At 47.1% G+C, this 26,909-nt stretch overlaps 11 protein-coding genes across 11 annotated transcripts; 6 read left to right on the top strand and 5 right to left on the bottom strand.

Moving 5' to 3' along the window:
• Nucleotides 1–297: 297 nt before the first annotated feature.
• On the bottom strand, nt 298–2,090 carry N7503_007003 (cytochrome P450; the record flags this gene model as incomplete). The annotated part of the gene is made up of 3 exons (XM_057066550.1): nt 298–989; nt 1,050–1,889; nt 1,958–2,090. 3 exons carry the CDS (start codon nt 2,088–2,090, stop codon nt 298–300), a joined length of 1,665 nt encoding a protein of 554 aa, XP_056920231.1.
• A 499-nt stretch (nt 2,091–2,589) lies between these two features.
• Nucleotides 2,590–4,098, top strand: N7503_007002 (uncharacterized protein; the record flags this gene model as incomplete). The annotated part of the gene is made up of 2 exons (XM_057066549.1): nt 2,590–2,674; nt 2,735–4,098. The coding sequence occupies 2 exons, from the start codon at nt 2,590–2,592 to the stop codon at nt 4,096–4,098; spliced, it is 1,449 nt and encodes a 482-aa protein (XP_056920230.1).
• Nucleotides 4,099–5,675: 1,577 nt separating this feature from the next.
• On the bottom strand, nt 5,676–6,157 carry N7503_007001 (uncharacterized protein; the record flags this gene model as incomplete). Its single annotated transcript, XM_057066548.1, has 2 exons — nt 5,676–5,931; nt 6,036–6,157. 2 exons carry the CDS (start codon nt 6,155–6,157, stop codon nt 5,676–5,678), a joined length of 378 nt encoding a protein of 125 aa, XP_056920229.1.
• A 1,797-nt stretch (nt 6,158–7,954) lies between these two features.
• On the top strand, nt 7,955–9,879 carry N7503_007000 (uncharacterized protein; the record flags this gene model as incomplete). The annotated part of the gene is made up of 3 exons (XM_057066547.1): nt 7,955–8,039; nt 8,092–8,727; nt 8,780–9,879. 3 exons carry the CDS (start codon nt 7,955–7,957, stop codon nt 9,877–9,879), a joined length of 1,821 nt encoding a protein of 606 aa, XP_056920228.1.
• A 1,647-nt stretch (nt 9,880–11,526) lies between these two features.
• Nucleotides 11,527–12,033, top strand: N7503_006999 (gamma-glutamylcyclotransferase family protein; the record flags this gene model as incomplete). The annotated part of the gene is made up of 1 exon (XM_057066546.1): nt 11,527–12,033. One exon carries the CDS (start codon nt 11,527–11,529, stop codon nt 12,031–12,033), a length of 507 nt encoding a protein of 168 aa, XP_056920227.1.
• Nucleotides 12,034–12,625: 592 nt separating this feature from the next.
• On the bottom strand, nt 12,626–13,711 carry N7503_006998 (amidoligase enzyme-domain-containing protein; the record flags this gene model as incomplete). The annotated part of the gene is made up of 2 exons (XM_057066545.1): nt 12,626–13,401; nt 13,453–13,711. 2 exons carry the CDS (start codon nt 13,709–13,711, stop codon nt 12,626–12,628), a joined length of 1,035 nt encoding a protein of 344 aa, XP_056920226.1.
• Nucleotides 13,712–16,274: 2,563 nt separating this feature from the next.
• Nucleotides 16,275–17,496, top strand: N7503_006997 (pepsin-like aspartic protease; the record flags this gene model as incomplete). The annotated part of the gene is made up of 2 exons (XM_057066544.1): nt 16,275–16,585; nt 16,647–17,496. The coding sequence occupies 2 exons, from the start codon at nt 16,275–16,277 to the stop codon at nt 17,494–17,496; spliced, it is 1,161 nt and encodes a 386-aa protein (XP_056920225.1).
• Nucleotides 17,497–18,152: 656 nt separating this feature from the next.
• Nucleotides 18,153–20,714, top strand: N7503_006996 (uncharacterized protein; the record flags this gene model as incomplete). Its single annotated transcript, XM_057066543.1, has 3 exons — nt 18,153–18,171; nt 18,272–19,836; nt 19,893–20,714. The coding sequence occupies 3 exons, from the start codon at nt 18,153–18,155 to the stop codon at nt 20,712–20,714; spliced, it is 2,406 nt and encodes an 801-aa protein (XP_056920224.1).
• Nucleotides 20,715–21,301: 587 nt separating this feature from the next.
• On the bottom strand, nt 21,302–21,550 carry N7503_006995 (uncharacterized protein; the record flags this gene model as incomplete). The annotated part of the gene is made up of 2 exons (XM_057066542.1): nt 21,302–21,459; nt 21,526–21,550. 2 exons carry the CDS (start codon nt 21,548–21,550, stop codon nt 21,302–21,304), a joined length of 183 nt encoding a protein of 60 aa, XP_056920223.1.
• A 1,157-nt stretch (nt 21,551–22,707) lies between these two features.
• Nucleotides 22,708–24,520, bottom strand: N7503_006994 (cytochrome P450; the record flags this gene model as incomplete). Its single annotated transcript, XM_057066541.1, has 3 exons — nt 22,708–23,368; nt 23,426–24,190; nt 24,261–24,520. The coding sequence occupies 3 exons, from the start codon at nt 24,518–24,520 to the stop codon at nt 22,708–22,710; spliced, it is 1,686 nt and encodes a 561-aa protein (XP_056920222.1).
• Nucleotides 24,521–25,244: 724 nt separating this feature from the next.
• N7503_006993 (uncharacterized protein) lies at nt 25,245–26,711 on the top strand (the record flags this gene model as incomplete). The annotated part of the gene is made up of 4 exons (XM_057066540.1): nt 25,245–25,296; nt 25,426–25,878; nt 25,934–26,026; nt 26,083–26,711. The coding sequence occupies 4 exons, from the start codon at nt 25,245–25,247 to the stop codon at nt 26,709–26,711; spliced, it is 1,227 nt and encodes a 408-aa protein (XP_056920221.1).
• Between the last annotated feature and the right edge of the window lie 198 nt (nt 26,712–26,909).

Raw genomic sequence — 26,909 nt, 5'->3', positions numbered from 1 at the left:
GGGCAGGTAGAGTTTCGAGACCATCCATATCAGCATTTCAAGGGAATTAAGTCGATGCCATCTGCAAGCTTCTGCGGGAACGGGAGCTGAAGATCGAATTTGGCTCCTTTTTATGATTGGAACGGTCGACTTTACTATATCAATGCTTGAGGTACGGCGTGGCGCTGTTACTTTAAAATATTTTTTAGTTATAGACTTTTCTCAACAGTTGACATGGCGGTTGAATTCAACTAACAAATGATCTATGAATGATGAATTGTAGAATACATGGTACAACTTAACGATAACACCACTTTACTATTCCTGCTCTGTCTTTGGTGGCCATTTGACCCGTCTCTCAGCACGAACATAGAGATTGTTCGGTCTAATCAGCTGAAACTCGGGATCATACTCGATCGGATATTCTCCTTCACGATGAAATTTGTACCGATAAATCAGTTTCGGAAGGAAAACCTTGACCTCTTGAAGGGCGAAATTGAACCCAATGCACATTCGGGGGCCGACTGCAAAGGGGATATAGGCTGCCTTGTGCCTGGACTTGACTGCATCCGTATCCCATCGGTCAGGATCAAACGTGTTGGGATTGTCCCAGAGGTTGGGATTGTTGTGGATATGATGCAATGCTGCGATGAGGACGGCGTCTTTGGGTAGCCTATAGCCACCTGGCAGGATCAGGTCTTTCTTGGCTGTGCGACCCGGTTGGAACGACGGATTGTGGCGGCGTTGTGTTTCTTTGATGAACTTGTCGAGGAAATCAAGACGCTCCGTTAGTTCAGAAGTCATTTCAGTACTGTCGTCAATACCGTTGTCAATCAGCTCTTGAAGCAATCTTTCTTGCATTCCGGGGTAGGTTACGAGTCCGTAGATCAACCAAGACAGAAGGGAACTGGTCGTGGTAAAGCCAGCTCCAGTCGCCACCACGAGAGCCCACACGAGACTTGACTTGGGCAGTTTATCACCCTTGTTATCCGTTGCGCGAATCGCGTAGTCTAGGAATTATATATCAATCACATATCTTAATAAAAATCCTACTGTAATGTGTTACTCACCAACCATATTCGACGCTTTTAGTGCAGCATCTTGAAGGGGCAGGTCTTCAACACCTCCCCGTGCAGCATGTTTGATGGATTCATCGACAATCTCTTCCACGCGAGTCATACATCTCCTCAATTTTTGCGGGTCTCCAAATGGTAGCATTCGATACCAATTGCCTCGTGAGGTGACCTTCTTGTTCAAAGCAAGATTCTCGGCAATCAGATGGACCATTTCATGCATCGGAGCATCAGGGGAAGAGAAGTGCTGAAAGTCCAAACCGAGAGTGAGCTTTCCGACCGCCTGGGAGCCAAGTTTAAGCATATATTGATAGACGTTCCAAGCCTTGCCTTGCTCGTCAAATTCATCAAATACCGCAAAAGCATCCTCGACTGTTTTCTGCATTGTGGGAGCATAGTGACGAACAGCTTTTGGGCCAAGTGCAGGCGGAAGAAACTTGTGCGCAATCCTCCACTCCGGTGTATCGGTGTCTCCCAAGAAAACTCCAGCAGCTGGTGTTTTGATCCCGGAAAGGGGGTGTGCGGAATTGATTTTCTTTGTAAAGAATTCAGACTCAGCGAAAGCAATAGCTGCGATCTCTGGATCATTGGTTTGATAGATGGTTCTTCCCAGAGTAGTGGTCTTGATCAATGGTCCAAGCTTCTCGAAGAGACGTTGGTGATTGCCGAGGTGGTCGGGATAAACTTCAAAGTAATTGCCAACATATGGCAATGAGCTAGGCGTTGATGGATCACGGACCCCATATCCGTCAATTATGACTTCGATAGGGCCATTTGCAGCAATTATATCGGAGACATCGATGAGGGGATTGCTGTCTTTGCTTTGGAAACCGATGCCTAGTTTGAATCAATCAGCAGTCTGCCTTGCTAAGTTGTATCTATGAAAGCGGTTCAAGGGAGCTAACCATTGGGTCTCACGATAGAGAACTGATTTGCGATCAAAATTTTGAGTTCATCAATGTTTGACTGTTCCCTGACTTCAATGATCCTCACAGAAGAGAGAGGGTCTCCCAAAAGATGAAAATCCTGTACAGGCATGATGTAAATGGAACAAATTGCAAATGATTGTTTGTTCAGTGAACAGATATCTCACCGAGTCATTCTAGGTATTTAAGATGAAAATCATTCTCTCGCAATTGTGTATGTCATTCGGTATGCCGAGCTCGAGCCACGGAACGCGGTGCCGTGGGTCCTTTTTCGGGATTCGGAGATGTCGATGACCTCGGGAGTACTGATTATAGCGGGCCAAACAAAGCATTCCGGTTGGCCAAATACTGACATTACCTCGGTGCTTGAAGAAACGTTGCATCAAAGATGGTTCTTGTGATATACAAATGAACAGCAATATTGAATCAGTGGCTGGAAAAGCCGTTGGATTAAGAATCACTATATTTCCACCTCAATACGAGACAGTTTTGACTTTCTGTAACACTCTTTGAAGAACACTGTGCCTTCTGCGCCGAACCCTCACTCATTCATCACACCTTTTTGAATCGACTTCAGGGTACAATCCCCAGGAATTGGATCTCGTGACAGAATGACGTCCCTGAGAGAGTACACTTCTGCTGAAGTTGCGGAACACAAGACCAAAAAGGACCTATGGATCATCGTACACGGAAAAGGTAAATTTCAAAAATCCCAGACGGCAAAGACGAAGTAACATATTTTAACGAAATGCACAGTCTATAATGTCACCGAGTACGTCCGCGACCATCCTGGCGGACCGGATGTTCTTTGCGACGTCGCAGGAACCGATGCAACGGAAGCGTACGACGAGATTGGCCACTCCGAAGAGGCTGACGACATATTGGAGACCTACCTCGTCGGTAGGTTAGAGGGTACGCAAGATGTTACTCGTCCGAAGCCTGCTCTTCCCAGTCGAGAAGAGCTACCGCAAGCAACTACCAACATCGCGCCAAGCACAAGTGATAGCAGTCCTACTAGTAGTACAAGCAGAATTACTATTGGAAGTATCTCCATCGCTAGTGGTTCAATCGCGGGGCTGGCAGCGCTGCTCTATCTCTACAAAAGTTGTCATTTGCCCCTGGATAAATTTTGGTCCCTGCTGCCACAGTTAGCGCCAGCTTGGGTACACAGGCTTCCAGTGCCGAGATTGAGTCTGGCACGAAATGGGTTTCTGAATGGACTATTCTCTGGCTTTGTCTTTTCCGGAAGTGCTGGAGGTTTGATTGGTGTCAAGCTATCACAGTTCACTGAAATCGAATCAGGATTCACTCAGTACCCTCCGTACATCGAGGCCAGGAAAAGGTCAGAGATCAATCCTCACGAGGTCAAGGGATTCCTCTCGCCCAAGGACTTCAAAGAGCTTCCGCTTGTCGCCAAAACACTCCTTTCACCGGGCGTTTTTCTCTTCACTTTCCAGCTTCCAAAACCGCAGGACGTTATCGGCCTTCCAATTGGACAACACGTGGCCATCAAAGCAATGGTCAATGGACAATCAATTTCCAGATCGTACACACCAACATCGAACAACCTTGATCTTGGTATTCTGCAACTGGTTATCAAGTGCTACCCGGATGGTCTACTCACTGGAAAATACCTTGCGAACCTCACTGTGGGTGACAAAGTGCCTTTCCGAGGGCCCAAGGGTGCGATGAGATACCAACGTGGTCTCTGTCGACGTATCGGCATGATCGCTGGTGGAACCGGCATTACTCCGTTGTACCAGCTCATCCGTGCTATCTGTGAGGATGAGCGTGATACTACAGAGATCAGTCTTATATATGCCAACCAGTCTGAAGAAGATATTCTCCTTCGCAATGAGCTGGAGAGGTTTGCACGAAGATACAACAACGTCAAAATCTGGTACATGCTGGATCGACCCTCTCAGAATTGGGCTTACGGAAAAGGATTTGTTACGCCTCAGGTCATAAGCGACAAATTGCCAGGTCCAGCTGTCGATACGAAAATTATGCTCTGCGGACCACCGGGAATGATCAATGCCTGTAAGAAGGCTTTAGTCCAGCGCGGCTTTGAAGCCCCTGGCCCAGCCCCCAAGATGACCGATCAGATATTTTGCTTCTGAGTGATAGATTGTCTTCATTTCCTACTTCACTTTGCGCCTATCCTCAATTCCTTCTTTGTATCATTCGTGGTTTTTTTTTTCGGTTTGATTACATGGACCTTCTACTTTCCATACAGTGTCTAGATTTCAAGTTGCGTTACCTAGAGAAAATTTATAGATGACAGATAAATCTCACAATTTAGAATCCAAATGCCTATTCCTTTATTTTTGTGCTTATTACTATGCGAGGCATGGTAGAAGTAGTAATAGCTCTATCATAGTAGGGAAGGGGGAAATCTCCTGCCTATGGATCAAGTGTGGCGTTATGTAACCTGTAGTCTACATAACCTAATAAATATGGGTCATTACCGTCATAAGTGCCCTCCCCTGGAAACGCCTACACCGTCCTCGGCGTGACATAACAAATGCAGAATGTAGTATCAATTAGCGGTAGCCAAGCTCTCGATGTCGTCGCTAAGCTTAAATACGATAGCGGCTACGGCTAAACCTTGCTCCTCTACTAAGCTAGTAAGGTCTTTACTAAGGTCGAGCAACGATTGGCGTATCTTAACGGCGGCTTCCTAGGGGATATCAATCTTGGCTTTTAACGCTTTAATCTCTACTTCGTTATCTATAGTCGCTATACGGGTCTTAATAATAGTAATATCCTACTTCTTTTCCCGCTTAGTTTTGGCTATCTTAGACTACTAAGGCTAGGTAATTAAGGGAAATGCTTAGCGAATCATATTATTTAATGTATCCTTTACTTTAGTGCCATAGGGGCAGTAATAGAGTTAAGGACCTTAGAGATCCATAACACCACGTAAGAGGTAGAATGACTGTGCGGATACGTCGTCGCTAATGAGCTTTCGGACTAGGATATGATAAATTTTGTTTTTACTAAATAATGCTATATCATCGATTCAACGTGTCTGTATCTATCCTAATTTGTGGCCAAGTAGAGTAGATTCTAATTAGGAATGGCTAATCATTGCGTGGTCTTAAGCGTAAATACCAAAGTCGGCCACTGGTATGAAGTTAAAGCCAGGCTTTTGGCTAGCTAGAACGCGCGCACGGACAGATCACCACGTGGACACAGGCGTGGCGTTGTCTACGATCTACGATGAGGGACCAGCATGCACCGAGAAACGTATCAACGCAAGTCCATACCTGACCATGTTGTTATTGTTCTAGTTGAGCCGTTGCTGTCGGTCTGGCTACGTTCGGTCATGAGTTTTATCTGCAACCACTGGCCGATTTTCTTAAGCCTGCTTACTACCATCAGACTCAATACTCGGACGAAGTCGATCGTGACGTTCAAATGAGAATATCGAGGCGCTAACAGTGTACTCGGGTCTGTGCAGGTTTACTGTACCGAGCAAACCAAGGACAAGTCATTGACAGTAACAGAATGCCGCATAATAACTATGGTGTAGGGAAACAAATGTCGAGAAAGGTCTAGCTAAGGCGTGCACGCAATGACCTCATGACAGACGGAGGTGATCATCTGACCCACAATCCAATAAGTATCAGCCACTGGTTTCAAGAAAATGAAAAGACCTCGTCCTGCCATGTTCATGACCCTCAGTCTTGCCTTTCTACATACTCCGACCTAAGGCTGCGGCAAGCTGTCGAGCATGGCGAATATGGGAATAATCAGCATATGTCACATCCATGAGCCGTTCCCAGCCGTAATCTGACACCCGGCCCTCACGCTCATAGGCTAAGAACTCCGGCGCAAACCGCTCAAAGTCCTCGGCCCACTCAGCCGATGTATAATCATTGAGCGGCGGCACATCCCCACGCTGACTGAGTACCGCCATAATTTCCAAGATGGGTAGTTGTAGATCGATGCTGTTATCATGTTTCCGCCTATTAGTCTAAGGTACCGCGAAAGAAAGTTCGATTGAAGGGCTGAGAACAAAGGATGGATAATATCAAAGCCTATAAGCACGTACGGTTGATTCCAGCGGGGCGAAGTTTCGGGTCTATCGAAAAGCTCATCCCATTGATGGCCTAGGGAAGAATGGAGCATCGTGAGACGACCGATTTGCCATGGGCGCATCCGCGCCTCTTGCATAATCTGACCGTTAGAGCTGAAATTGAGCATGCGAACGAGCCCGTCCCGACAGCTCTGGTTATCGATCACAAAGAATACATAATGATATAAGATACGGAAAGATAACAGTGCCTGTACGGGTCATGGCCATTGCGCTGAAGTCGGCATTTTCGAGGTAGTAGCTCATAGGCAGGTTCTCCGGTATAAGGATTCGCTTATACTGGTCAACCATAGTAGTGTCTAGTATAAAGGCCGGAATCTGCGGTCTAGAGGTATTGTTGAACCTTAATGGATGATTGGACGTGCGCGCGAGATGGATGTAGAGTAGGATCAGCAGCTTAGTGATGCGAGTGTAGTTCTCAGGATCGTAGGGCTTATCGACAAGGCAGACGAAGAGTTTAGACTGGTCTATACCATTGAATCTGGTATCCAAATCCTCCGAGAATGATGCAGTCAAATAAAAAGACTAGGAAGTTCCCATTTCGTGTTAGATCCTCCAATCATTGCATAAGTTCAAAGGACATAGGACGGCGTACATCACGAAAGCTTTGATCTGCACACGCCCATTTTTCTATAAGATCCCGCCGTTGGGCTCTATCTTCCTCTGGGTCAGAAAGAGAAGTCCACGATTCCTGTAGGATGTTAATAAATTCTCATCTGCACAAGTACTAAGAAGCCTTATACCTTCAAAAACTGGCACCATCCTTTGATTTCTTCTTCTGGGTGATATTCATCCAAACGACTATTGGGTTGCAGGCGAACAGTGGACGGAACCCCACCAGGCCATAACTGCATAGGCGAAAGAATTGTCTCCATGATATTGGGGTTGAAAGTTACCAAGTCAACATAAGATAGATAACGGGTAGGAAAGGTAATTTATTGACAATCGGACAATCAATTACCCTGCCGCGCCCCACTGTGGGGGCAAGTCCCTGACTAGTTAGTGAACTAGTAATTGACTGGAAGACCGTGTTGGCGGTAAAGGTTCCCGAGTTCAGGATCCATCAATGCCTGGGACTCGGGGAAACTTATCCGAAGAGTAGTTCGCTAAGGTTCTCACGCTTAAGTTTACACAAGACCATTACTTACTGTAGCAGCACTAGCAGTTTAGTAAAATTACATCCCCTCTTCTCCTTAATAATCTCGTAGTCTATCCTCCCTTGCCCACTCACTCTCCAGTAAACTGGTGAGTCGTAGCTAGGTTTTCTCACAGACCGAACTTCAGAAATTGCTGGGCTAGCTATATTGGGATTCAGGCGGTACGAATCAAATATAGCTGACTAAGTAGATGACTCAGAAAAAAAAAGGGACAAAAGGTTGTGTATAAAGGGTGAGTGTACTAAAGCGGGAGTTTCGTATGTAAAATCAAGGAAAAGTGGGTCCATCCAAGCGAACTGTGTACTATAAGCGGGAGTGTTCTACGAGCGGGTGTACAATAGGTGAGAGTTGACTGTACCATCATGAAAACGAATTAGAATACATACGTGATAGTGCCGGGTCAGATCTTCTGGCACCTTCGTGGACCCGTCTTACAATATCTTGCCGAGGTAGCAAAGAGCGCTTCCGCGGGAACTCTCTACATCTCGCCACACGGTGGGCCATCTGTTATTCATTCCGCGGCTCAGTCGGGGTACCCATGACCTCTTTAGTGCCATTCATACTTGATAGAATACCGAAGTGATCCGTGTGATTTAGCATTGACGCTTATATTAATCGTGCACCATGTCTTATTTGTCTGCAAGATTCATCACTCAAGGGGCATCAAAGCTTCATCCAATTCTCAATCTATCCAACTCCCTCAAATACAGGACCTTTGCAATGGCAAGCACTTGGCAACCCCCGAATGATTACCGAAACAGAGCCGTCGTAGTTCTAGGTGGCGGTGTGCTCGGACGACGAATAGGTGAGTTTTCAACAACATATGCTCTTAGCGGATTGTTAATGACATACATTAGCTTGTGTATGGGCTTCGGCTGGTTACAATGTCCGGATCCGAGATCCTAGCCTCCAGCAGCGAAAGGAAAGTGTCGCGTACTTTGACGAAAACATCGCCCTATACACCCAGAAGACGTGCCAAACGCCAGGCACTGTGAAGTCATTGGAGAAACTTGAAGAAGCACTCACTGGCGCCTGGCTCGTCATCGAAGCTGTTCCGGAGGTTCTACAACTCAAGGTTGACACCTTTGCTCATCTGGAAGCATTTGCACCAAGTGACTGCATCCTGGCCTCCAACTCGTCTTCCTACAAGTCCTCCGAAATGCTGGACAGGGTATCCGATGCCACTCGATCTCGGATTCTGAACATGCATTATTACATGCCACCACGTAACATGGTCGTTGAGCTCATGACAGACGGTCATACTGAGGAGTCGATTTTCCCCTTCATGGTTGACCGATGCAAAGAAGGAGGAACATTGCCCTACGTTGCTCGGAAAGAGTCGACGGGTCTCATCTTCAATCGTCTTTGGGCTGCTGTCAAGAGAGAGATCCTGACTATTCTGGCAGAGGACGTCTCTACCCCTGAAGAGATTGACTCTTTGTGGGACCAAATGTTCGTGAAGGGAGGCGCGACCCCTTGCAAGACAATGGATGGTGAGTTTTTCCGCTTTGCCAGTGACATATGTTCAGGTTTAACAGCTTTTAGACGTGGGCTTGGACACCGTCGCCTTGATCGAATCTCACTATGTCAAGGAGCGTGATCTTTGTCCTGAAAACACCGTGGATTTCTTGAATGCCAGATACATCAAAGATGGGAAGTTGGGCACAAAGAGTCAACTTGGTGGTCTTTACCCTCCCGCAGTGGCCAAAGAGGCTGCAGCAAAAGCCCCTAGTATCCTTGTCTTGGACCTTGGTCTTTCCTCTGTCTCGCCAACGATGTCGTCTGGCTCTATCCTGGAATACTCGACCACTGGTCAAATCAAACGGGCTCTAGCCGTCAATCAGGCTCTTCCAGATGGTCTGGCAGTTGACACCAGCAGTGGCCTCGCGTTCTGGACCAACATGGGAATACCAGGAAAGCAAGACGGCACCGTGCTTTCAATCAACCTGCACACGACTGAGATAAAGACTATTGTTGCGCCTGGTACAATCAACACTCCAAAGCAACTGGCTTTGGACAAGGAGGCAAAGAAACTGTATTTCTGTGACCGGGAAGGCTGCCGCGTGTACCGCTGTAACTTTGATGGCTCTGAGCTAGAGACCCTCGTGTGGACATGTGAGCTTGAGGATACAGACCCTAAGAAGAACATTCACAACTGGTGTGTTGGTATCGCTGTTGACGCAGAGCTGGGTAAGTTTTACTGGTCCCAAAAGGGCCCGTCTAAAGGCGGACAAGGGCGTATTTTCTGTGCCAACATCTCGACACCTTTCGGTGAATCTGGTATCAACAGAAGTGATGTGGAGTGCATTCTCGACGGACTCCCAGAGCCTATTGACCTTGAGATTTCAGAGATCTCAAAGTCGCTTTACTGGACTGATCGTGGTGAGATCCCGTTTGGTAATTCGGTGAATCGCGCCCAACTCGATTCATCTGGTCGAATAATTGAGAACTCGTCGATTAAGAAATACGAGGTTTTGTATCGTCACTTCAATGAAGCTATCGGGTTAAAGATTGATGAAAAGAGCAACTCGATTTACGTGACGGACCTGGGCGGTCGCATTTATCATTGTGACTTGCATGGAACGGACAAATCTGTTTTGGTTGACGATGAAAAGCGAGCTTTTACTGGGCTCGTTTTGCTTTGATTGAACTTGCAGATCAGAAGATCCGAGGCATCTCGTACTCTGCGAATAGAATTATGTCAGATAACTGCTCTGGATTAGAAGATACAACCTCCCCTACATAGGGGCTCTATCTCGCTTTCTCTATGTCGAATTCCATAAACCAAACGTTACCCGAAGCATGTCCTATGATCAGAGTACTACCCATCATAAGCGCGCAACGCGGCCGATATTCTAGAGGAAGCCATAATAGCCGTTCACCACCTAGAGTTACCCATTCATCTTTCGTTTGCCCAATGAATATTTCCGTGTTGAAAGCAGAGGTGTCTGGTGTAATGTTGGAAGAAGATGACCCAATCTTGAAACATACCAGGTTGGTGTTCAGGGATGATGAATCCTGGGAGAACTTAATCAAATGAATCATGTGCTTGCCTCCAAGTATTTCTTCTCTTGTTCCTTGTTAATATCCCATATTCTGATTGCGCCATCAGATGTGGTAGTGGTTAGCAATCACCGATCCGGAGAAAAGTCCATCAAAGTGACCGGGTCTGGATGCCGTAAGAGTGTCTGGTACTGTGCACCTGTAGACGTGTTCCAGAGGCGGATGATACAATCTTCCCAATGCGCTGCAATAATTTGAGCATCGCGATAGAACGCTGCTGGCTTTGGGTCATAAATGGAAGATCGTTAGCCAAAGAAAAGAACCATCGAAGTGTGGTGAGGCCGTTCGAGAATATGTAATATGAACCCTGTCTTGACATCCCATAATGCAATGGTTGGCTTTCAGGCAAAGAAGCCAAAAGAGCATCATCATGCGAAAATACAACGACTTGGTTTTGATATTTGCGTTCAGGAAGCGCAAAACGTCCAGAGAACAGAATTTCCCTTAAATTTGCCGGTCGCGAAATCCCAGAGCTGAATCCAATTGGAAACACTGGCAGATGCGAGGTACCGGCCGTTGTTTGAGAACGTTATTGACGAGACAGCCACAATACGTATCCTTAAATCTTACACCGTTATAAAACTTTTATTGCACAGTTACTACTGTGATGAAACGTGTGATGGAAAGTTCGTAGCTTATTTGGCCAGATACTGTATGTATCTGTCTGTCCATTCTTCTACCTTTGAGCACCCCACTTCAACATATTTCACCACTCGGGCGGCCACCCCAAAACACATAGTAAATGCGATAAACTACAACTTGATATTTCAACAATAACGCATATAAATTGTAGTCTAATGAGTATCCTTTCATGTGGAGACTATAAGAGAAGCTCTAGTTATTGAAATATCAAGTTGTGATTTATCGCATTTACTATATGTTTTGGGTGGTCCGCCCGAGTGGGTGGCTCGCTTGGGGGTGAAATACGTTACTGACAATCAGCTTACATAAGGGCCATGATCATTACCGTCAAAAGGCATACTCATCCATCATCATGACAGCTTAAAATTAGTCCTTCAGGTCAAATACCAGGGCAGACGTCCCCTGCATGCCCAAATATTAAGTCTTCGTGATCTCGGTAAGATAATCAAATGCAGCCCTGATACTCCATTGCACTAAAATACTCTCCAGTTCTTCTCAGCTGCAATCTCAACTTTCCTTCCTGAATCTACAGAGATACAGACGTCTTCCAGACCTGCATTTGATTCTCCCCTTCTTTTGCCACAAGAATGCGCGCGAATCGAGAACCGCTTCCTCCACCGTCTCTCATGGTCCGCAAATTTCTTGATTACGAGGCTTCTGACGATACAAAGTCGGATCTACCAGCTTCTATTGAGCCTCCCGAGTCAGGCTGGCCACGAATGCCGTTCAGGAGCGGCTATTTCTTCCTTTATGGTTCACTGATGGATCCGCTCACACTTACCAGAGTGCTGCAATTGTCCGACCCTCCAAGAATGCGTCCAGCTAGAGTGGTTGGTTACGAAATCAAGTATTGGGGACGAAATTCTGCCCTTGTTGATGGAGAGCCCTTCCAGCCAGTTGATGGCTTTGCTTGTGAAATCCTTTGCCGGGAACATTGGGATCGGCTTGTTGCCTACATGGCGGATCACTACGACGTTGGCTCCATTTCTATCGATTTCATTGATACCAGGGAGACTGGTGTTGAAGGTGTTGCTTTCCACTGGAGAGGATATCCTGAAGAGTTGCGAGATGATAGCTTAAATCTGGAGACCTAAATACATGAGTAAAGATTGAAACAACCAGTCAACCCTTGATTACCCGAATGAAGCCTGCCTAGGCGACAACCCGTTATATCGATATTGTGCTTCACTTATACCCTTATTGCCCCCTTCTCGTTATGGTCGAGAATCCAGGTGCTCAAGCTTTCGCTGTCGCAGTACGTTGGTGGATGGTTGATACCCTGGCTTTGTTGACAGACTCGGATTCTCTTTTTGTATTTCTGCGTCTGTGCCCTTTTTTTTTTTTTGCATTGCTTTTCATATTGATAACAAATTTTGTTGCAAAATACAATCTATAGCCACAAGATCGATCCAAGCGTAGTAATCTTTGTTCGACTCGGTTTCCCGTGGTATCAGCCTGCTGATGACACGTTTATTCCAAGCACTCGGAGTTGTCACCGCATTTTAGCTCGGGATGTGCAATCAACTCAAAGGCTGCGGTCCAGCAAATCAACATACGATTAATAACTGGCGAAAGATCTACTTGGAGAGAAGGAGAAATTCTAGAAAGGGCTTCATGAGGTATAACTCGAGCTGCTCATAAGACTGCCCATAATAATGCAAGTTTGTCAATTGAGGCGGGTATACACTACAGCTGGTAGCCAAACTTCTTCATCATACAATTCCGTCTGCCGAGCTCCTGCATTCTGGTCTCCAGCTCAGCACGCTGTGCTTCTGTCAATTCTTGAGATGCTTGGGGAACTATGTATCCCGACTTTCCCTTGAAAATATGATCAAGGATGGTCCGATTGAGACCAGAAACTTCATGACTCAGTAGAAACCGGCGCAGGCCTTGCACATCTCGAGAGTATTGAAGTAAATCTCGGTACGATGATGTCGTCTTGGAGGCATGAGCAAAACACACCACAAATTCAACCCATGGAAGACACATGGTCTCATCAGATGCACCGGGCGCCATCCTGAACTCAATAGTTGCCAAGCCTCCATAGTATAGGTTTGTGAAGTTCCAAGCAAAGTATCTTTTACCGCCCTCGTTCATCAAGTCGGCGACTTCAACTGGGTGCTTGCATTTCTCTACAAGCCTGAGGCAACCCGAGATATCTTTTCCAATGAAAATACCATTGCCGCGTCGGTTATTGAGCGTATATTGATTCCGCCTGCGACATTCTGGCACCATTGCTTCTATAGCTCCGTCAAAGTATAGGATACTGCGACAAACTGATTTGAGGGTCGGGAGGCTCCAGCGAGAGTCTCCGGGGGGTGAAATGTGGACATGAACACCGCATGTCTGGTTGGATTCAATGATACATGCACGCCTGATTGTATTGAACATCGTACGAACTTCCTCGCGCCATGGGCTTCGTGCGTCATAATTAAGAATTGGCGAAACTAACTCTAACGGCCCTGGTAAAGGTCAGCACGCTACCAAACCTGGAAACCAGGAGAGCAACATACATTGGTGAACTTTGCTCGGCTTTACTGAACCATCATCGGTCAGAGACCACTCGAATTTGGCTTGAGAGCCTCCATATACCCCATCGACGTCGTTGTGAACTTTGGGCGCAGGCTTGCGGGCTGCATTGCAATGTTCGACCAGGAAATCGGCGAATTCGCTCAGGTCTTTGAAAGTCTCCGAACTGCGTCCTTTTGGTGATAAGAGTACTTCCATTTCAATTCCAATCTTGAACCCCTTCTCTGTCGCAGACGAAGGCATTGCGAAGGTGAATTGTGCGGTTTTCAATCAAACGGAGACCAAATTACAAGACATAAAACACAATCGACAAAGCAATTGGCGGAAAGAATAACATTTACTCAACCCCAAGGAAAGAGCACGCCTTTTTTGGAAGGAACCATTATTGCTGAAGCAAAAGAAACTTTATAAACTATACTGCATACATATGGCGAGATTTTCGTCTCGCAAGAAGTGCTGGATGCGAGTGAAGTATATTTGTCCTTCATCTGTTTATAGTATAGACATATCAAATCTCTCTTCGTGGTGAATCTCCCGTGTGCGTAATGGGGACAGCCTTCCCTTACATAACCATTCCGAGTCACGTTCGGCCCTGTATTATTGAATAGCGATGGCACTAGCAAATACACTTCCACAACTCTATGGTTGACCTCTCGCTTCCTTGTATGCTATTTTGGCTGTTGTGTTGTGGTCTTGCCATTGCTGGATCGACTCGCACATCTTCGTGCTGCCTGAGCGTTCCATGTAGAGAAACCGAGTCGCGCCGATCACCATTCGACGTCTGCATATGCGCCATTTTCCTTCAGGGGAAATCAACTCGTTATATTTGGCCAAGGCACGATTGCAGATGCCGCATGTTCATCACACTAAGCTGTGGCGGGCTGAAGCGAGCAAACTGTCGATTGGCAACCCATCTCAAAAGTAATAAAGCTCCTTGCTTCATCAATTATCTTGTTGAGCATATCCTCGGTCACTCTGGCCGCCTAGGCAAGCCCGTAGGAATCTATAGGGAATACATAAATGACGAAATTGTGTTTCCCAATCCTTCCCAAGGTGTAATCATTTTTGTTGTGCTGGCGTAGCAACGCGGTCGCGTCATGTTCTCCGTGGAGGAAGGCTTGGGCCGCAACGTACTCGCATATGTTCACGCATATCCAGCCTACAATATAGTCATTCGGGTCTGACATGAAGATAAATATTGGATGGAAACATCAGTCTGACTAGGTGAGAGCCAAACGGAAGGGACAATTCCACCTTCCACCGGGCCGGCCTGTGTTCAGCCTCACCACTTCTGCCAAATCGCATCTTTAGGTAACAAATACGCGGGACATAGAACTAATCGTCTCATGGTCCTTGATCTAACTGGATAAAGGACCTGTAGCAGGCAAGTCAGGCATACAAATGTCGTCCCTAAGCGCCTTGGCACGAATGACATTATGTACTTCGTAATGGATTTCAGAGTCAACAATGTACCGTAGAAGAGAATAATGCGAATTATGAATATTCGACAGGCCTCATTTATTTGCTTTTTCTTTACATGTATGGCTGTATCCACGGAGCTTACGATCCTGATTCCTTAAGACCTTTTGATTATGTATATGACAATGTAGTATCCGGAGCGCACGGGGCTCAGTAACAAAAGGATGGAAGATCTGCATTTCCCGGGTCAATATTCCAGATTTGTAGTGATCGTCATTCCGATCAACAATTCCCCTCTACTAGGGCAAGGTTCTTATCAATGTAATTCCTGTTATAAACTTCGCAAGGCTAAGATGGGTAGGCCCCTGAAGAATCTCGTGGATGCAATCTATCCGGTTAATTGGACGATAAGAGCGGGGGTGGCTTTTTTAGTCCAGGGTCACATCAGATGTGGATCATCAGTACTTCGTATATCGCCAGCGGGTATATATTGGTCCCGAAGCTAGAAGATTAGAATAATGCAGGGTCCACACCGGAACGTTGTAGATTGGATTTGTCTCGGAGCTCCGTCGGCAATTTCTTTTGTGCCCTAGACTATTTTCATCCCCCCTGAATTTACACCCGGAAACAAAAGAACTTGCATTATGGGGCAAAACCGTCGAATGCTCTAGAACTGAAGTGACTGGGATATTCTATCTGATTTACTTGAAAGTATTAGGTAATAGTATTGTTTCTTCTTCACTATCAAGGATGTATGAAAGCCGTAGGATTCGGGATTGACCATTAAGCTTTCTCCAAGCTTTCTTTACTGATCTCGTGCAAGACTAAATAGTTCGGAAAGCTCCGCCTGGGACCAAATTTGAGTAATTCCTAATGTGCCTTGATAAGAAGCGGATAAGCAAGGCCGCCTTGATATTTTTCTCTCTAGTTGAACCCTTTATGTCTTAGCGAGTTCTCCGCAGGCCTAAAATGCTAGCGCAGTTCCACTCCGGTCCCTGATGGTGCGCCACCAGCTCAACCAGACCCTTTGATCTTGAGTCCTTTGCTCTCTTTGGCTCCCCTCCAACACGGCTGCCTGGTAAATATCTCTAGTGTGAAATTGACCGATGGACTCCGTGAAGATGGCGTAACATAGGGTTTCCAGTCTGCATTTAGAGGATTCGGGTTAGAATAAGTTACATCGTCCGTGAATCGGGTGATAGCGAACTTCGTTGGCGCCATTGGGGGCTTGGATTCCTTCATGCATCTTGATATGTTGATAACGAGATGTACGAGTCCTGAGGTATACAGAAAGTTATAAAAGGGGCTTTGTCGCCAGGCATTCAAGTGCTTTCAATCCAACCCACATCACATCATCCTTCAATCCAATTCTCTTCAAGTCGCCATCATGGTCATTGTAAACAAGGTTATCCCGGCTCTTGCAGGCCTGGCTTCCATTGCCTGCGCTGCTCCCACCGCGGGAAAATACTCCGTCAAGCAGGTTGCCCGTCCTGCTACCAAGACCACCAACTTTGCGTCTCAGTATGCTCGTGCTCTTACAAAGTTTGGCGCAACTGTGCCATCCAATGTCCAGGCCGCCGCCGTTGCCAGCGGTGTGGCTACAAACACTCCCTCCACTGATGATGAGGAGTACCTGACACCTGTCAATGTGGGAGGCACTACCCTGCAGCTTGACTTTGATACTGGATCATCTGATCTGTAAGTATCAATCTGCCTTTTAGCCTTGTTTTCAAAAGGGATATGAGCTGATAATTCATAGCTGGGTCTTCTCTTCCGAGCTGCCATCTTCTGAACGGTCCGGTCACTCTTACTACACTCCAGGCTCGAGTGCCACTCAGATGTCCGGCTATACTTGGGACATCTCTTACGGTGACGGTAGCTCTGCTAGCGGCAATGTTTACAAGGACAAGGTCATTGTTGGTGGCATCACTGTCTCTAGCCAGGCTGTCGAAGCCGCTAAGAAAATTAGCTCTGAATTTGTCCAAGATACCAACGATGGCCTCCTGGGTCTGGGTTTTGACTCAATCAACACCGTCTCGCCCAAGGCTCAGAAGACCTGGTTCTCCAACGCCCAGTCTCAGCTGGCTGAGCCTCTCTTCGGTGTTGCCCTGAAGCACGGCGAACCCGGTGTCTTCGACTTTGGTTTCACTGACTCCTCCAAGTACACTGGTTCTCTCATCTACACCGATGTTGATTCCTCGGAAGGCTACTGGGGCTTCTCGGTTGATGGCTGGAGCGCTGGTAGTGCTTCTGGTGCCGGTTTCTCCGGTATTGCCGACACTGGCACTACTCTTCTGCTTCTTGCCGATGACACTGTCTCCTCTTACTATGATCAGGTTTCCGGTGCTTCGTACAGCAGCTCCGAGGGCGGCTATGTCTTTGACTGCTCAGCTGATCTCCCGGATTTCAGCGTCACCATTGGCAGCTACACCGCCACCGTCTCTGGCAGTCTGATCAACTATGCGTCCGTTGGTGGCGGCTCTTGCATTGGTGGTATCCAGTCTAACTCGGGTATTGGCTTCTCTATCTTTGGTGATATCTTCCTGAAGAGCCAATATGTTGTTTTTGATGCCAGCGGTCCCCAGCTTGGTTTTGCCCCTCAGGCGTAAACGATGCCTTTCTCGGCATTGGAACTCTGGTTAGGGGCTTGTGTCTTTGACAATTGATCCAGAGTTTCAATATACTGGGAACCCTTGGGCTAAGTTAGCCCGGATGCTGGCTTGTTGATGTTTCGAAAATGAATGATGTTTATATATATGTTGCGGTTTGATTGAATGCCGATGCCCAGTACAGCGGTAAAACATACTCTGGAATTCTGAAATTCAACATTTTATTTACAAATATACATACAAATCTCACAGTTGGTGTTACCCGTGGACAATGCACATATTCAAATTTTATAGTAAACCAAGCATGGACCTTTTGTCATCTGACCAATAGCGATGCAATTTCCAAGAACTGAACGAAAATTGATGCCCTGATTCTCAGGTGTCATGGGCGCGGGGCGATGACATAATCCCTCAGCCACAACGCCACATTCGATGACGGAGGCGATTATTTCTCTGGTGAATGGCACTTATCTTTCCTTCTTTTTTCTTTTTTGTCTCTCTCAAGCCTCACTCCTGTTCCGGTGGCCCTAAGTCTCTTTGGTTCTTTCGCTTTCTTCCCTTTTGATTGCCTCTCTTGCCGGACTTTTCCTACCTGTTAACCTCTACTTCCATCCGTTGTTTTGTTGTTGCTTAAATCGCAGCTGCCCCTCGCAACCATGTTTATGCTCCGCAACGGTAAGCAACGCGCGCCTGCCCCGCCAAACCCCTCCATACCACCTTCATATCGAACACAACGATCGTTCTGGAAAGTACTAATCTCAGGTTGACTTTCTAGTGAGCAAATTCATTTTCGGTGACACTTCGAAAGAATCCATAATCGAAATTCCCCAGGGCCAGCTGTATTTGGTTCGACCTTTGTCTCCCAAGGGTTACTCCGAACTCATCTTCAAGGACGCGGCAGCTACTATCCGACGCACTGGGCAAGACTTTCAATATCAGCTTGTCATCCAGAGAGCCTACGAGGAAGGAGAAGAGGAACTCGCGGACGACGAGGACGAACAGGGTGCGGCCGACAGCCTAGACAAAGACGAGAAGGTTTTCCTGCTAGACCAGACTCTTCACTTCCGCTCCGAGGTTCGTGACGGAGCTAGCAAGATTTTGGCTTGGGACGACCTGAGTGGTGACGAGGGTGACCTTTACGAATTCATTTGCGACGCTTCGGTTCCCTCCGAAAAAGTTGCCACCTTTGAGTTAGCCGCTCTGCAGTGCCAATACGAGCGCAAGTTTCGCTGCAGTGCTCAAAAGGCTAGCGAGCAGGACCTACAGGAATTTGCGTACACGGAGGAGAAGCCCATCCCTTCAGCCAGTCCCATCACTTCGCCCACTTCCCATTCTCGTGACCGTTCTTTCACCACCGAGGAAACCGCTGCTGAGATGGCGAAAGACGTGAAATATGCCCAGTCTAAGGGCCAGGTCAAGCCAGCTAGTGTCAATGAGGAGGTTACCACAGCCCCAGCTTCTGCCGCTCAACCCGAGGTGAAAGAAGTTCTTACACAGGAAAAAGCCGAACTGCACTTGTTCGACTTCTCCACTGGAACATTCGTTCTGCAAGACACCGAGGTGACCGCTGTTGTGTCAGAAATCGGGAACTGGCAATATTGGCTACAAATCACTGGCAAGGAGAAGGAGTGGCTGGGCCAGGCCGTTGTGGGAGACATCAACCCGGTTTTCAACTTCGAATACCTGTCCTTCATCTTCAACCATTATGCTGAGGATGGTGCAGCTTTCTCATGGCTGCTTCGATTCAAAGATCAACCCGCAGAGGAGCGCTTCCAAGAAGGTCTGATGCAGGCTCTGTGGGAACAGCTCAACGAAGTGAAATGGACTAAGGTCAAGGAGAACGAGCGTGATTACGTCCTGGATGCATTCCAAGATCTTACTATGGAGGACGCTGAAGATAAACCTGAAGAAGAGGAGGAAGAGGAAGAAGAGGACGAAGAAACCGACCAAGATGACGGACAGCGCAGCGAACACTACGACAGCGACGAAGAAGAGGAGGATGTTGTCACTCGTGATGAGGATGGAAATGTGAACTCCCAACTGGCGGTCGGCTACAAGCATGATCGGTCCTTTGTGGTTCGCGGCTCCAAAATTGGTGTTTTCAAGCACACAGACAACAACAATCTCGAGTTCTCAACTACCATCTCAAAGGTCGCAACTCCTGGTGGCAAGCTGTTCAGTCCTAAGAAGGTCATGCTTCACGCCGAAGATTCAAACATGATCCTTCAGAATAACGAGGATCCAAACTCCCTCTACCGCATGGATTTGGAGTACGGCAAGGTTGTTGACGAGTGGAAGATTCACGAGGACATTCCCGTTGAGACTTTCGCTCATGAGAACGTGAGTACATATGAACAAGAAGAGCTCTGATTATTATTGACTAACCGATTTTGCAGAAATTCTCCCAAATGACCTCCGCCCAGCCGTTTGTTGGTGCTTCCAAAAATGCCCTCTTCCGAATTGACCCACGTCTTGCTGGTACCAAGCTTGTCGATTCCGACTTGAAGCAGTATGCTAGCAAGAACGATTTCTCAGCAATGGCCACCACCGAAAAGGGCTACCTTGCCGTTGCGTCCAACAAGGGTGACATTCGCATGTTCGACCGATTGGGCATCAATGCTAAGACCCACATCCCAGCTCTTGGTGAACCCATCATCGGTCTTGATGTGTCGGCTGATGGACGCTGGGTACTTGCTACATGCCGTACCTATCTCCTTTTGATTGACTCCTTACAAAAGGAAGGTAAGAACGAGGGCAAGCTTGGCTTCGAGAAGGCATTCGCCAAGGACTCAAAGCCCCAGCCCCGTCGTCTGGGCTTGCAACCTGCACACGTCGCCCAATTCCAGCACGAGACTAAGCAGCCACTTTCATTCACGACTGCTCGTTTCAACACTGGTGTCGATAAGGAGGAAACTTCTATCATCACCGCTACCGGTCCATTTATTATCACTTGGTCTCTGAAGAAGATTATCGCCGGCCGCAAGGATCCGTACACCATCAAGCGTTACGCTGAGGATGTCATGGCTGACAATTTCCGCTTTGACTCTGACAAGAACGTTATTGTTGCTCTTCCCAACGAGGTCAACATGGTCGCCAAGCGTACCTTCCAGAAGGTCTCTCGTGAGAGTATTGCCGGACCCGTTACCCCCAGTCGTGCTCGAAAGGGGAGATTTAGCAGCCACCTCGGCCGCAACGACATTGTGAACTCCCCTTATTAGTAAATTCGCGCTGCCCCTTTATCCTCCTCTTGCCGGTCATCCCTGCTTTAATTTTCCTCTTTTTCCCTTGCTTTGTACCATTACCCATACCCCCTGTTGTTGATGTTTTTTTCCCCTTTCTTTTGGTTTCAAATCGCTTTCTTTCCTCAGAGATCGATCAGATGAGCTTTGCTACCAACAGTTTTTTCTTTTCACCGCGGGTATGTTTCTTGGGCCGTGCAAGCTTGAGTTTGGCATTTCTCTAGGTAGTGTAGCTAGCCTTCAACAAATACAGAAACCAATTTCGAACCCAAAGCATTTGAGCCTTGCGAAATCTACCTCCTCGAGTATCAGATGAGAACGTTGCGATCGAGCTAATATTGGAAACTCCATCCTAGAGCTGTAAACTATGAAAAACATCAAGGCATGACGTAGAATATTTGATTCATTCGTGTATCGTGATAATGTAGAACGCCTTAAACACTCCAATATCTTCCCATATGGACAGATTGCCTCCAGAGTCTATTGCTCAGTCGAACCCAGATATCCAAAAATTGAAAGTCAAATCACCAAACCGAATCCCGATGTCAACTGTGGTAGTCGTGTCATTACTCTTCCTTCCCAGCCATCCCCGAGCCCATAGAGCGATGCTGAAGCAGAACTTCGTATCCCATGATCATCAAGAGGAATTGGGCAAAGCCACCAGGACTTTCACTGGGGCGTCGGGATCGCATGGGAGGGGGAGCACTCTGAGCCACTGAGGTTTCTACGTTGTCAATGTTAGATTTTGCGATATGCCCGGAGGTTATATTTAACAGCGCTTCACACTTACGACTGATTGACTTGGGCGGCTCCATGATGTTGTTTGTTCCGAGAGGAAGTATGTAGATGACAGAGCAAAAGAGGACTTTGAATGTTGGAAAGTTTTGCCAATATCAAATCTGAAGGTGTATGTACCTTGAAGAACGGGTGAGAAGTTGGAGGTAGACGGGAAAATAGTGCAGTATTATATGTGATCGTTGGCGCGAGAGCCTTGTCTGGTACCGAGATATTCCCATATCTAAGTGTATTGATTTACTTTTATTTGCCGCGATGTACGTCATACTGCACCAGACTGTCATTCGGCTGTCATCTGGCCTCCCGCCAAGTCAGGTAGGTCCACCGCTCAAACCCCATGCAATCTGCAGGGGCCGTTTTGAGGGATTTATTCAAGTGTTCGGTTACTGCTATGCTCATTCTGCATATAGCTGGAATTATTGGGCGTCAACGTGCGGGGTCTGAGATACGGATCTAAAATAAGCCTCGAGGGCGTCAGCTTGAAGTCTGTATTTCATGACAAAATATGGGCCCGAGTGCTGTCTTTGCAGATCGCTCACTTTGTGGCTCCCGTGGCGTTGATTTTGGCCCCACGATGATGTGTACGTACCAGTACAGTATGGTCAACGTTTACGGATCTCAGATCTAGCTTTCTTAATCCTCCTACCGCACTTGGGGCTAAGAAATGGGGTCAAAAGATAGTCATTAAATCGAGGTGGAAAGCTTCGTGGAACGCCCCTTGCGCCACTGGTCAACGTGGCCAACGCCATTACTCTAGAACTCTGGCCCCCATTTTCAGCCCCCACTGATAGCACGAAGACGAACTCGAGATTATCATTTTGGCCGTCACCCGATATTACTCGTTGGTCATAAGCTTTCTCACACGGGCATACTACCTGGGCGCGTAGCAAGCATCCGGATGGTGGCTATGTATCATGCACTGCTATTGATCCTGGGAATATTCCTCAGAACAGCTCTATTCCCATGCCATGTATACCATACTAATTCTCCTCCGAGTAGATAGACATTTAGAATAGAAGCAATGTAGAGCGATATGCAATTAATTCTTAAGCATCTATATCTACATGAAACCGAAGGCATGGAAAGAGGGAATAAGCATGGACTCATAAAAACAGGGTTGAAAAAAAAAAAAAGACAAGAAAGAAATGAAAACACTCGAGTGTTTACAAAAAGTAAGCTATACCATACTCCGGCGACGGATCCTGACTGGGATCTCACCACATGGATCTAATACTCCAAATCCAAAGTTTTGGGAACTCATGGCCATGCTCTTCTCACTCGCGAGTATCTCACAGTCGTAGCTCGTTACGAGCAGAGCAATGGTCAACAAAATCTCCAGCCTGGAAAAGTGTCGACCTGGACAAGGGTGGTGACCTCCACCAAAAGGTGTCCAATGGCCTTTAGCCCTAGCCATGGAGAATGTCAGTGAATTAGTCTTTTCGGAGTATTGCAAAAAACGTCCGGGATGGAACTGATCAACAGGATGAGATTCGCACGATCCGCTGGCCCAGACTTCCGGGTTCATATGGCCAGGAGTTGAACTCATCAAGATCATACTATCCCTTGGAATGCTCCAGTCATGATTGATGATCACATTCTCCTTTGATGGGAAGCGCATAAGAAAGCCGTGAACTCGCAAACGGAGAGTTTCTGCAAACACAGCTTGCAATGTAGGCAGGCGAGTCAGGCGCTCAGTATCGAACCGGATCTCATCTGTTGGTGATCTTTGTCTAATCAAGCAGGATTCAACTTCACTTCGAACTTGTGCAAGCAATTCAGGATCACGAAACACATCCATGCATGCCCAGAAAGCTGAAGGAACCGAATTTGTAGTAGTGCTGTGATGAGGGATTAGCCGTTGCTCCTTGATTTGGAAAGAAGATGATTGGACTTACGCCCAAATAAATGCCAAAACCTCAGTTGCAACACTCTCATCGTCAAATCCATCCATATTACTGTATATCTCCAATAACGAGTGGAACATCTCCGTTCCCCAATAGGGACTTTCACCACCAGGACCGACTTGTGCAGGGTCGGAGTTTTCCTCTGCCCAAGCGCGCCAGCGTTTGATTGATTGGATTGCACGCGCTCGACAACTTCGAGGCTTGGAAACCAGAAAGGAGGGCAACCCACTCATAAGCTTTCCAACTCCGCAATCGACAGTCCAAAGATCATCTGGAAACCCAGGGTTTTGTCTGATCAGGTTTGGTCCACATATAGTGTCCACCACAGCAGAGGTAACTTGATTTTTGAAAATACTCATAAAGTCGTGTATGTGGGTCCATCCGCTGTCCGTGGCCACATTAAGAGACAGGAGATGCCTCGTGAGATGGTTCTCTAGTCCTTTCTCTAGAGTCTGAAGGGTAGGCCCACTCAAGAACCGCTTGAAGAACTCATGGGTCAAATAATTCATACGGTTCTTGGGTTCCACGTTGCTATTTGGTGCAGGCTCTGGGTTTTCACCCGAGTCATCTTCACTATATCGTACTGCTGCTTTTTCGGACATTCCGAATGCCTTTCGAAGGAAAGATCCATGGAAGCCAAAGGCAGTTACCGAGGGGGCTTTGAAAAGAGACTTGATGTTTGCGGCGCCTGATACGATATAGCATTCTAGGCCCATGAACTTTACTCGGACTGGATGAGGACTCCAAAAAAGCGTTCTTGAACAGAAATTATTAGTCTTCTTCGTCTTCCATTCTCTTTGATGTTTCTTTTCTATGGCCTACTTACTTTGACGAGATGACAAATTGCATTGGATTCCATAGGAACGTCAAAGGCAAGGTACCCAGAAATGGAGCGATGTGTGGCACGAGCGGGGGCTTTTTCTCTTGACCTGGTGCATCGACATATAAAGGGAAGCGAGCGGCAGCGACCGCATATTGGAAAATGGAGAGAAATATTAATAAGAGTCCAACTGAACAAGCCAGACTTTTCCATGGACTCAAGTCTTCGAGAGAAGCCGTCAGGCGTGACAAAACTTCAGACAACATGTTGAAGTCCGTTGAAATCAAGAATGAAACTTATTCCAATGTTTGCAATACGTAGCTTGAGAATCCGGGCTTTTCCGTCGAGTTTTATATTTTCATATGGCTGACATCCTCAGTGTATCTAAAAGCGTTCTTGTCTCCACATATATACCCCGGGGCCCCAATGAGAGCCAAAGTCAAGGCGCCTCATACTTCACTCTTTGAGATATCATCTGTGGTATTGATGATAGTTTGATCCAGCCAGACGGGACCTATTAGCTTTTCGCTCCCAAGCGATCCCAAGCCGCCGGAGAAATAGCCTTATTGAACACACATCGGTACGTTGTCCTGTATGGCAGCCCATACGAGGTATAGTCACTGCCTGAACATTGGGGGCCGCCATGCAGATACAGTTTGATTGGCCACGTTCCCACAATAGAAGAGTTTGGCCCCCCACCATCTGTTAACGAACATCGGAAAGAATATGGGTTTGTAGAAAGATAAAATACCGTGGAATTACAAGCCACCAGATCCTCCAAAGCGTGCATGACGTTTTTCCTGCATGATCGCGGGACAAATTGATTCCCCAATCGTATCCTTCACAGAAGAAGTGACTTATCTTGGGTGGAGTCTACTTTTTAACCCCACACGCTTAAAACAATTGTTTTCCCTCTCAGGCCCACTCTTCACCTCTGGAGGAATTGAAGCATTTTAGGTCCGACCAGCCCATTACATAACCTCATTCACCATGGACGCAGCAGCGCTTGAGGCATCGGGTATCAATCTGAATTTGACCTCCAGTGAGCGTGCAGCCATTATACAAGAGATTGACCACACTGGACTTATCACTTATGAGCAGTTCAAGGCAGGATTCCCCACCAAATCTTTCGAGAATCAATCTAACATAGCATAACAGATTGCACTTGGAGTCGTGTTCGCTCTTGCTTGTGCAAGTTTCATTGCACGTATCTCCCTGCGTCTTATTACACGCCGCCGGCTATACCTTGACGATGGATTGCTCTTTTTCGCCTTCGCTTGTCTATGTGGTGCTAGCGGCATCATGTTCAAGCGGTTGCGAGTTGTGTATCTTGAGTTTGCTGTGTTGAGTGGGCTCAAGTCCGCTTATTCGCTTGCTTATGAAGATATGGGAAACCTTGTTGCGCAGAATACCTGGGAGGTCGCATGGCTGGTTCTGTGCTGGACAGCTATTTTCGCCGTCAAATGGTGTTACTTCGCATTCTTCTACCCATTGCTTCGAAATATGTCCACCCGGTTCACATGGTACTACCGTGTCGGTATTTTCCTTTCGGTCGCTTGCTGGATTACGATCTGTGTTGCCGAACAGCTCATTACGTGCCCATATCTGGGTGCAGAGGCGGGTGGTACGTGTTGATACCATAATCCTTTGATCTTCATATGATTCTAAGTGAATTCTAGAGAAGTGCTTTCCAACTTTGCCGGCTTCGCATACCTCATTAATGGTCACGTTTTGGTTTTGGCCTGTCCTCGATGTGATGGTGGATATCATCAGTGAGTGCTTGATTACCTTACCCCTTCTCTCGCCAAACAATGCTGACTGTTCCTAGTTGTCAGTATTCCTATACTTCTCCTTCGGCGTGTACAGTTGGATGCCATGACCAAAATCGGCATTGGCTGCTTCGTATGCCTGTCCGTCTTCATGTCAGCCTGTGCAATCACTCGTGCTGCAGGGACATATTATCACGGATCTCTTGACTACCCGTGGCAAAATTTCTGGCTCCACATTGAAGCGTGCATTGCAGTGCTGATGGGTTCCATCACTGCCTACCGATCGACCCTGATTGGATCTAATGAGGTTTCTGGTCGATTCCAAGCATACGTGGAAAAGTTCAAGAGATCCCTCAAGCGAAGCACAGCAGAGGGAACAACGGATAAAGCTCCAGAGAACGCCCCCTCTCAAAGTGGGTTTTTCGGATTACCCCGTCTTCCTCGAGGGTTGGCAACCTTTTCAGGCCTCAAAACACGATTTGGGCTTAGGAGCACTCATGGTGCCACTCTCCCTACCACAGCTTCGCTCGACGACGAATTCTCAGATTATCACGCTTTCTTGAAGTCTCCACCGCCCGTGGCAACCGTAGCCAGCTCCAAGTCCCCGGCCTCTCGGGAAATGATGCAGTCGATGGGCTCTTCAACCACAGCCTATAGCCCGAATCAATATTCCCAGCGCTCACATTGATAATGGGATTTTCGCGCGAATTTTGTCGCTTTTAAATGAACGGCATAGAAGATTAGACGCGTCCAATTATCGTCTGCAACATGTATTATCATTGATGGGGAGATGGTGGTCACATTTTGATGGTTCACCAGACTTTACTTCACTTTCTCTTCCCTGGTCACTTTCTAAGAAACCCAGCACATCCCAGTTTGAAACTTC

Source organism: Penicillium pulvis (genome assembly GCF_028828015.1).
Source record: "Penicillium pulvis strain IBT 33274 chromosome Unknown contig_5_segment0_segment0, whole genome shotgun sequence".
Classification (NCBI taxonomy): domain Eukaryota; kingdom Fungi; phylum Ascomycota; class Eurotiomycetes; order Eurotiales; family Aspergillaceae; genus Penicillium; species Penicillium pulvis.
The sequence above is the reverse complement of the archived record's forward strand: the minus strand, read 5'-3'. Positions and strand labels throughout refer to the sequence as shown.